Raw genomic sequence first — 8,867 nt, 5'->3', positions numbered from 1 at the left:
GGGAGGGGCTGGGACTGGGGGCCCGGCCCAGAGCCAGCATCCCCCCCAGCCCCCGAGGGAGGGGCTGGGACTCGGGGAGCCCCGGACTCCTGGCCACACCCTGCGCCCCACAGGGCAGCTCCCATCAGCCCCAGGCCAGTGCACAGGTCCCCCCACGGCCTCGCCCCAGGCTGGGGCTCACCTGCGTGACATACTCCACTGTGAGGGGCAGGAAGTACACCTTGTCAGCCAGCCCCTTGGAGGTCTGCACCGTGGCGATGTTGGGGTTGATCAGCACCGTCTGGATGTTCTCCTCCTTCAGCGCCTTGATGGCCTGGCCGGGGGGAGAGAGCACCGTGACAGCCCATAGTGTCCCTCCCCCCGTATCCCTCCGCCCCTTCACGCCAACCCTCCACCCCTTCCCCCAACCCTCTGCCCATATCCCTCCGCCTCCCTCTGCCCCTTCCCACCAGCCCTTCTGTCCCCATACCCCTCCACCACCCTCTCCCCCTTCGCACCTATCCCCTCTCCCCCCTTTGCACTAACCCCATGACACACCGTACCTCAAAATAACACCCTCTAACCCCCATGTTCACCACTTGTATATAGTTATGTGTTGTACAAAGTCTGCCTTGTGAGGTGTCATTTGAGAAATCCGGCTCTGTTGAGCATCATTGCCCTGCTAATACGTGGGTATCGTCTATGAAGGGGTGAAAATCTGCTCTGTCACTGACCCGGGTGGTGAGTCTGGGGCAGACACTGACTAGCGCCTCACATACAACAAAGGGACTGAGCGCAGGTGCTGAGAAACTGAGCTGCTCAGAGAGTGACCAGCAGGGGAGTTGTAAACAAGAAATTGACAGTTCCCCTGAAGGACACTTGGCAGCTCCCGCAGGCCACGGGACGGCCTGGCCCTATGACCCAGCAGAGACTTTTCCAGGACAAAGGGTCGGAGAATAAACAGGGGGAAATCGAACTCGGCCCAGGCCGCGTGACCCCCTGAAAGGCAAAGAGCGAACGCTGAACTGGGGCGACGGGTCCCGGGCCTGTGAAACGTATCGCAGCATACGGTTCTGCTCTTCCAATGACCAGCCTTGGCAAAGTGTAAGAATTAGATGGCAGATCTCTGTTATTTCTGTGTAACTACTTCCGCCTTCTCGGGCCACAGTGCTTGTAATCACTGCCCTGCGTCGGGCCCTCGTCCATACGCTTGGTTCAGCGTGTGAGCAGGGGACTAGCCAGCGCCCTTTGGCGGAGCGAGAGCCGGGGGAGGCACACATTGCTGGGGGTTCGTGGGAGTCTCCCCGGATACAGGTCGCGAGTGGCACTTCGCTGGGCAGTCTATCCATGCAGACGGCTCGAGAGCAGAGCCTGGAGGGGCTGCTGGTGGCTAGCAGAGCCGTGCTGCAGCCAGCCTGGGCTAGGGGGTTAAGGGGACACAGCAGTTCCACAGTCTAGCTTGTACCTGGGGGGTGTCACCACCCCCACACCCCCTTTGCACTAACCCCTCTACTCTCATACCCCTCTGCAGCCCGTCCCTGCCCCACCTCCCAGCGCCCAGGGCCCAAGCGAGGCCGAGGTCCAGGGGCTGGGAGCACCCAGAGGACTCACCTGTGAGCCGGAGTAGTCGAACTCCCCGGCCTGCCCTATGGAGAGGCCCCCGGAGCCCAGGATAAGCACTTTGCGAGGCCGGGCTACGTCCCCATCTGCCGGGGGCTCCTTGTAGGCCAGCCCCTCCCGCAGCCTCTCACGCACTGGGGAGAAAAGCCAGGCCCGGCCGCCGTTAGCCTGGCCACTGGATCAGGAGCATTCTCAGCATGGCCAAGGCTCAGGCCACGCTCCCGCTGCGGACACCCAGCTAGGGCAGCATCCGGCCTCACGCCCGGCTCTCCTCCCTGCTGGCATCACCACAGCCCCTGATGGTGCCACCCAGGGGGGCAGAGGGGCAGACACGCCGCAGCCTGAGACTGGTGCTCCTGACGAGGCGGAGAGGCCAGAAACCTCCATGGAGCGGGGTCTGGCTCCCCAGGGCAAGCAGCCCAGGGGGGCGTCCGGTGCTTTTGCCACGGCATCACAAGGGGCTCAGAGAGACGTTCCCTAGAGGTGCCCACGTGACCCCAGTCACATCCAGGGGCCCCTCATCTGGAGCCTGCCCTTGCCTCAGAGGATGGCATGGCACAGCAGCACCCATGGGGGCAGGGCCCTCCCCCCGCTGCTCAGACATGAACCACCAGAGACTGGCTGAGTCTCCTCCCAGGGCACAGCCCGTGGGCCAGCACCCAGCTCAGCGTGCCGAGGGCACTGACCGGCCACAGCCGCCCCCAGGGCCAGGCCAAGCTCCCACCTGTTCTGCAGTTCTGGCTGCCGGCGCTCAGGTCCCGCACAGTGTCCAGGAAGATGTCAAAGAGGCCCACGAGGTCTGTGGGGCCGGCCCGGTGCTCTGGGTGAAACTGAACGCTGCAAGGGAGTAGGAGAGCCAGCCCGGGTCAGACACGCCCCGCCACCCCCCCCCCCCCCCCCCCCCACCCCGCCCCCGCTCACGCCCCCCCCCCCACCCATGCCAGACAGGCACTGCCCCACCCTTGCTAAGACCCTGCCAGGCAGCACCAGACTCAGGGCACCCCAAGTCCTGCCACAACCAGCCCCCTCTGCTCCCTGACATCGCTGGGGGGCCTTCCAGGCACAGCTGAGCCTGACACCTTCCCCTGGGGCACCCAGGACCCCCCCCGCGCTCCCACCTGAAGAAGGGCTGGGTGTGGTGCACCAGGCCCTCGTTGGAGTGGTCGTTGGCGTTGGTGAAGAGCACGGCCCAGCCCGGGGGCAGGCTGCCCGGCTCCACCGCGAAGCCGTGGTTCTGCGAGGTGATGAAGCAGCGCTGGGAGTCCTCGTGGATGCAGGGCTGGTTGTGGCCTCGGTTCCCGTACCTGGGGGCGGGAGGGGAGAGGTCAGCAAGGGCCCAGGCCCCACTGGGAGCTGCAGAGACGCGGCCCCAGCCCTGGGGAGCTTGCAACTAGCTAGTGACAGCCCCCTGCCCTGGGGAATGGGCAGCTCACGAGGCTCTGCCCAGGGAGTGGGGGGCCCAATGGAGCAGGCTCAGGGGAGACGGGAGCAGCGAGCAACAGGCCTCCCCCGCCCCCTGCCGAGTGACCCCACGGGCTGGGCGCAGCGTCCGGGGAGACAGGAGAGGGCATTCCACGCCAGAGCCTGGTGCTGCGCCGGCTCTCCCCCGGCTGTGTGATTTGATCAGGATGCTCTATTGCTACATCCAGGGCATTGATAGAGCTGTGACACCAAACCGGCCCCAGAACAGACCCCGTGGCACCCCACGCGAGACCCCCCTGCCATCCCACACCGTTCCATTCGCAGGGACTCGCTTCTTGGGCCTTCGACCAGCTCTGAACATAAGAGTGGCCCTACTGGGTCAGACCAAAGGTCCATCTAGCCCAGTATCCTGTCTGCCGACAGTGGCCAATGCCAGGTGCCCCAGAGGGAGTGGACCTAACAGGCAATGATCAAGTGATCTCTCTCCTGCCATCCATTTCCACCCCCTGACAAACAGAGGCTAGGGACACCATTCCTTACCCATCCTGGCTAATAGCCATTAATGGACTTAACCTCCATGAATGTATCTAGTTCTCTTTTAAACCCTGTTATAGTCCTAGCCTTCACAACCTCCTCAGGCAAGGAGTTCCACAAGTTGACTGTGAGCTGCATGAAGAACTTCCTTTATTGTTTTAAACCTGCTGCCTATTAATTTCATTTGGTCCCCCCTAGTTCTTATATTATGGGAATAAGTAAATAACTTTTCCTTATTCACTTTCTCCACATCACTCACGATTTTATATACCCCATCATATCCTCCCTTAGTCTCTTTTCCAAGCTGAAGCGTCCTAGCCTCTTTAATCTCTCCTCATATGGGACCCGTTCCAAACCCCTAATCATTTTAGTTGCCCTTCTCTGAACCTTTTCTAGTGCCAGTATATCTTTTTTGAGATAAGGAGACCACATCTGTAAGCAATATTCAAGATGTGGGCGTACCATGGATTTATATAAGGGCAATAATATATTTTCAGTCTTATTCTCTGTCCCTTTTTGAATGATTCCTAACATCCTGTTTGCTTTTTTGACTGCTGCTGCACACTGCATGGACATCTTCAGAGAACTATCCACGATGACTCCAAGATCTCTTTCCTGATTTGTTGTAGCTAAATTAGCCCCCATCATATTGTATGTATAGTTGGGGTTATTTTTTCCAATGTACATTACTTTACATTTATCCACATTACATTTCATTTGCCGTTTTGTTGCCCAATCACTGAGTTTTGTGAGATCTTTTTGAAGTTCATCACAGTCTGCTTTGGTCTTAACTATCTTGAGCAGTTTAGTAACATCTGCAAACTTTGCCACCTCACTGTTTACCCCTTTCTCCAGATCATTTAGGAGTAAGTTGAACTCTGCATCCACGTAACGCAGCTCTGCCGAGCCCGCCTGGCTCCAGCAGCCCCCAGCTGGCGTGAGCAGGGGAGCTCCACGCTGGGTGTGCAGTGGGGCGGGGGGAGGGCTGCCTGCGGTGCCCAACCCCCGCACACTCACTTCATCTTGTAGGTCTGGGCGCCGATGGCCAGTGCGAGCAGCTGGTGCCCCAGGCAGATCCCGAAGACGGGCTTGGGCTGGGGCTCGGCCAGCAGCCGGCGCAGGTTGGCGATGGTCTTCGAGCACGAAAGCGGGTCCCCGGGCCCATTGCTGATGAACAGCCCGTCAAACTCTGCAGGGACAGGACGGGTCAGCAGCAGGGCGGCACCCATAATCCGCCCCCAGCCTTCCCCATTACGGCCACCCCCGGGCACCCCCACCTTCCCCCACCCCTGCCCCTCCAGGGCGCCCCCGCCTCCCCCCATCTCTCTGGGGCACCCCCGCCTCCCCGATATCCCCGCCCCGGGGCACCCTCGCCTCCCCAATATCCCCGCCCCCGGGCACCCCCGCCTCCCCGGGGTGCCCCTGCCTTCCCCCGTGGCGCCCCAGCCCCCGCGGCACCCCTGCATCTGCCACCTGTGCCAGCAGCCCCCCGCACCAGGCACCCTGCCCTGTCAGCACCAGGGGCCCTACCCTCAGCCATCCCCAGCACCCCACGCGTGCCGGGCACACTGCCCCGGTACCCCGCACTGGATACGACACCCTCAGCTGCTCCCACTGATGGGCCCCAGCCCCCCCACCAGAGCCCCTCACCTGCGCTGTCCAGGGGGTGGTCCCAGGGCACCACGGTCACAGCCGCCCCCCGCTGGCACAGGCACCGGATCTGGTTGTACTTCAGGCCACAATCCACAGCCGTGATCCTGACCGAGCCGCCGGGGTTGAACACTCTGGGCTCCTGCGGGGAGAAGGGACAAACGAGGCCAGTGCCAGGCCAGCCAAGAGCCCCACAGCAACCACTGCCCGCGCGGCTCCCTACCTCACCCTGGAGCTGAGGGGAGAAGGGAACGGGGTTGGGGAGGAGCCCGGTGTCACAGATCCACGGGACAGGTGCTACGCCCCAACTTGGGAACAGTCTCTTGTGGGACCCCCTCAATGGGCCAGGGCCCCAGGGGTCCCACACTTAAATAAAATAAAATAAATTAATGGAGATATCCCATCTCCTAGAACTGGAAGGGACCTTGAAAGGTCATCAAGTCCAGCCCCCTGCCTTCACTAGCAGGACCAAGTACTGATTTTGCCCCAGATCCCTAGGTGGCCCCCTCAAGGATTGAACTCACAACCCTGGGTTTAGCAGGCCAATGCTCAAACCACTGAGCTATCCCTCCCCCCTCCCTTCCTGAGGGTCGGCCCTGCAGCCTCACTGCCTCCAGCCCCCGGCTTCGCACCAGGAGCTGAGCCCGCGTGAACCAGACGTCTGGGAGAGACCTGCCCACTCCTCAGGGACACGCAGCCTGGACTTGCAGCGACACCGCCCGGCCCTTTGCAAGCCGAGCAGGGTTAATTCGTCACCCGGAAGCAGCATCGGCAGGTCTCAGGTTGGCCCGGAGAAATGCAGGTTAAAGCCAGTCCATTCTGGTCCAGCCAGAGCCACCCACCAGCCAAGCTGGAGTGACTCTGCTTGGGGATCCGTCTCTCCCTCAGACACCTACGTCAGTGCCCGCTTCCTCCGGCATCCCCCTCTGCAGTCCCTGCCGGGCCTGGTCTGCACTAGGAATGTCCCTGGGCCGAGCGGTGTCTCTCGGGGTGTGGAAACCCAGACACGCAGCTCTGCCACCCCCACAGACAGTGAAAGGCTTCCCCTGTCGGCCTCCCTCCCTCCCAGCACTGGTTTGCAATGGTGCCAGGGCCCCATGGTGCCCGTGCCAGACTCAGAAGGGCCTTGGCCCCAGACCGGGGCCCTGCCCCACACAGACCCCACCCCCGCTCAGCCTCTTCCATGGCCCCGCCCACTCCACCACCATTCCCCCCCATTCCACCCCCGCACCCTGCAAGCGGCAGGCAGGGCCTAGGGAAAAGCGGGGGGCGGGGCCTCGGGGCAGCAGAGGGAGGGGACCGAGACCCACAAAAGGTCAATCCGGCCCGGCTCCCACCTGTCGGGGCGGTGGGTTGCCCAGACGGAGGGGGAAGCTCTCCTCTGAGGTGGCACAGACACGCCCTCAGCCCTCCTGGGGGGGCCTCTGCTCAGGCGCCCGCTGGGGACGGGGGGCAGGGGGACCTTCCTCCAGGGCCCTGCATGTCCAGGTCGCCTGCAGCACGTTCCAGCTGTTCCTTACAGACCCCATTTGCCACGGCTGGCCAGCCAGGCGACACTCCCCCCTCGCGTCCTGCACGGCCCCGGGAGCCAACGGGACGCACCGTGGGGGTGGGGTGCTTCGTCCAACATGCAGTAACCCACCCCCCCCAAACTCTTCCCGCCCAAGCGCCATACCTGGGCCCACGGCCGGTCCCCGCGCAGGCCAGCCCCGAGCGAGGCCAGCAAACGTTACAGAAAACCGCAGAGGGAAAGTCCTTGGCTCCTACACCAGACACCCCCTGTCCCCCAGGCTGGGCTCAGCCCTGCCCCCACCCACTCATCGCCTGCCCCCAGCCAGCCCCGTGCCCCAAGACCCAGCCCCACGCAGGGAGGGGCGACGCCCAGCCCTACCTTCACAGACACCTCCTGCACCAGGTGCCGCTTGTTGGGGTCCTCGAAGGGCAAGTTCCTCTCTTGGGCCCCGTCCGGCACCAGCCTGCCCAGCAGCGTCCCCTTCTCCCGGATCCGCTTTGTCAGGGCCCTGGTGTCCACCCCTGGCAGGGATCCCAGCGTGAGCGCCAGATCCCTGCCCAGCGCCAGCCCGGCACCCAGCCTCGCCCCTTCCCCCAGCCTGGAGCCCCCGCCCCCAACCCCCCTCCCCAACCTGGAGACCCTGTCCCCTCCCCCAGCCTCGCCCCCTGCCCCCTCCCTCAACCCTCCTCCCCAACCTGGAGACCCTGCCCCCTCCCCCAGCCTCGCCCCTTCCCCCAGCCTGGAGCCCCTGCCCCCTCCCCCAACCCTCCTCCCCAGACTGGAGCCCCTGTCCCCTCCCCCAGCCTCGCCCCTCCCCTCAGCTTCCCTCCTGCCCCAACCCAGAGCCCCTGCCCCCTCACCATCCACACCCACCCCAAAGCCCCCATCTCACCCCCTTCCCAGCCCCCAGCCTCCCCACCCGCTCAGCCCCCACGCCCGCCTGCGCCCCACCTTCCAGCCCGGGAATGTTCTGCTCCTTCAGCCACTGGTCCAGCGAGCGCACGGCACTCCAGTGGCTGGGGATCTGCGAGCACTCGCCCACGATCAGCGCCGACACGTGGATCTTGCTGGACTCGAACCACTGCGGGCACAGAGAGGGGTGAGCCGGGCAGGTGCCAGGGCGAGCTCCGTGGGACCCCAGCCAATGCCCAAGCATGCAGGGGGCTGCCCCCACGGGTCCCACTCCACCTCCCAGGGACCCCCAGGCTGGGCCATCAGCGGGAGCGAGTGCCCCGGGGAGGGAGAAGAAGCTCCCACCCGCCCGCCCCTGCACTGGCCATGGCAGCCTCTGGGAACCCCTGCCCAGGCCTGGCGCCTTACGGAGATGCAGGCCGGCCCCAGCCCCCTGCCAGAGGGCACTCTGGGTGCGGGGCGGCCCCAGGCCAGTGTTCTGTCTCGCTGCCCTAATGGGAGACGGGCAGGGCCCTGCTGTTGCTCCCTAGCTGCCTGGCAGACGGCGCCCAAGGCAAAGGGTGCCAAGGCAAACAGCTGTGGGCGGGGACTTGGGCTGCCTGGGGCGGCACATTCCAGGCAGGCACCTCACAGGATACGGCACGGCCGTTCCCCGTGGCCCCGGCCGTTCCCTGGGGAGCAGGCGGCTCTGTGCCCCGAGTGCCCACAAGCCCCACCCGCCGGGCTCAGGGGCCCCAACATCTCTCCCCCGCTAGCCACCTCTGTCTGTCCTGGGAGAGTCTGGGGCCTCGCCAGCCACAGCCCCACCACTCAGCGCAGGGGAAATCGCCTGTGCAGGTCCACGGAGCCCCCGTGGGAATCAGGACTGGTCTGCCCAGGGTCTCTGGGCGCAGCTCCCACCCGCTGCCCGGCCCTCAGCGACTTTCACCCTCCCCGCAGCTTCGTCCGGGCGCCTGCAGCGGTCCCCAGGTGCCAACCACCCCCACCCCCGGCCCTGCGCTCACCCTGCTGAGGCCGTACAGGTCAGGCTCATCCCGCGGGACACCATAGTTCCCAATCAGAGGGTAGGTCAGCACCAGGATCTGGGATTTGTAGGAAGGGTCTGTCAAGGCTTCGGGGTAACCCACCATGCCAGTCTGGAAGACTGCAGCCCGGGGCAGAAGGAGAAACAGCACTCAGCACAACGCGGCTCTGCCAGGCCCCGGAGCACGGCACCGCCCCCCCCCCCCCCCCCCCC

At 64.4% G+C, this 8,867-nt stretch overlaps 1 protein-coding gene across 1 annotated transcript; it reads right to left on the bottom strand.

Annotated features, from left to right (window-relative positions):
- Window positions 1–181: 181 nt before the first annotated feature.
- On the bottom strand, window positions 182–8,804 carry LOC112125655 (CAD protein-like; the record flags this gene model as incomplete). Its single annotated transcript, XM_026663270.1, has 9 exons — window positions 182–313; window positions 1,591–1,733; window positions 2,324–2,436; window positions 2,718–2,903; window positions 4,573–4,744; window positions 5,206–5,347; window positions 7,097–7,239; window positions 7,670–7,799; window positions 8,635–8,804. Coding segments are annotated over 9 exons (1,331 nt in total), but the record flags the coding sequence as incomplete, so codon positions are not given.
- Window positions 8,805–8,867: the final 63 nt, after the last annotated feature.

The sequence above is a fragment of the Terrapene carolina genome, unplaced genomic scaffold (genome assembly GCF_002925995.2).
Source record: "Terrapene carolina triunguis isolate 2854851 unplaced genomic scaffold, T_m_triunguis-2.0 Scaffold33062, whole genome shotgun sequence".
Lineage (NCBI taxonomy): Eukaryota > Metazoa > Chordata > Testudines > Emydidae > Terrapene > Terrapene triunguis.
This window is presented reverse-complemented; position numbering and strand designations above follow the sequence as displayed.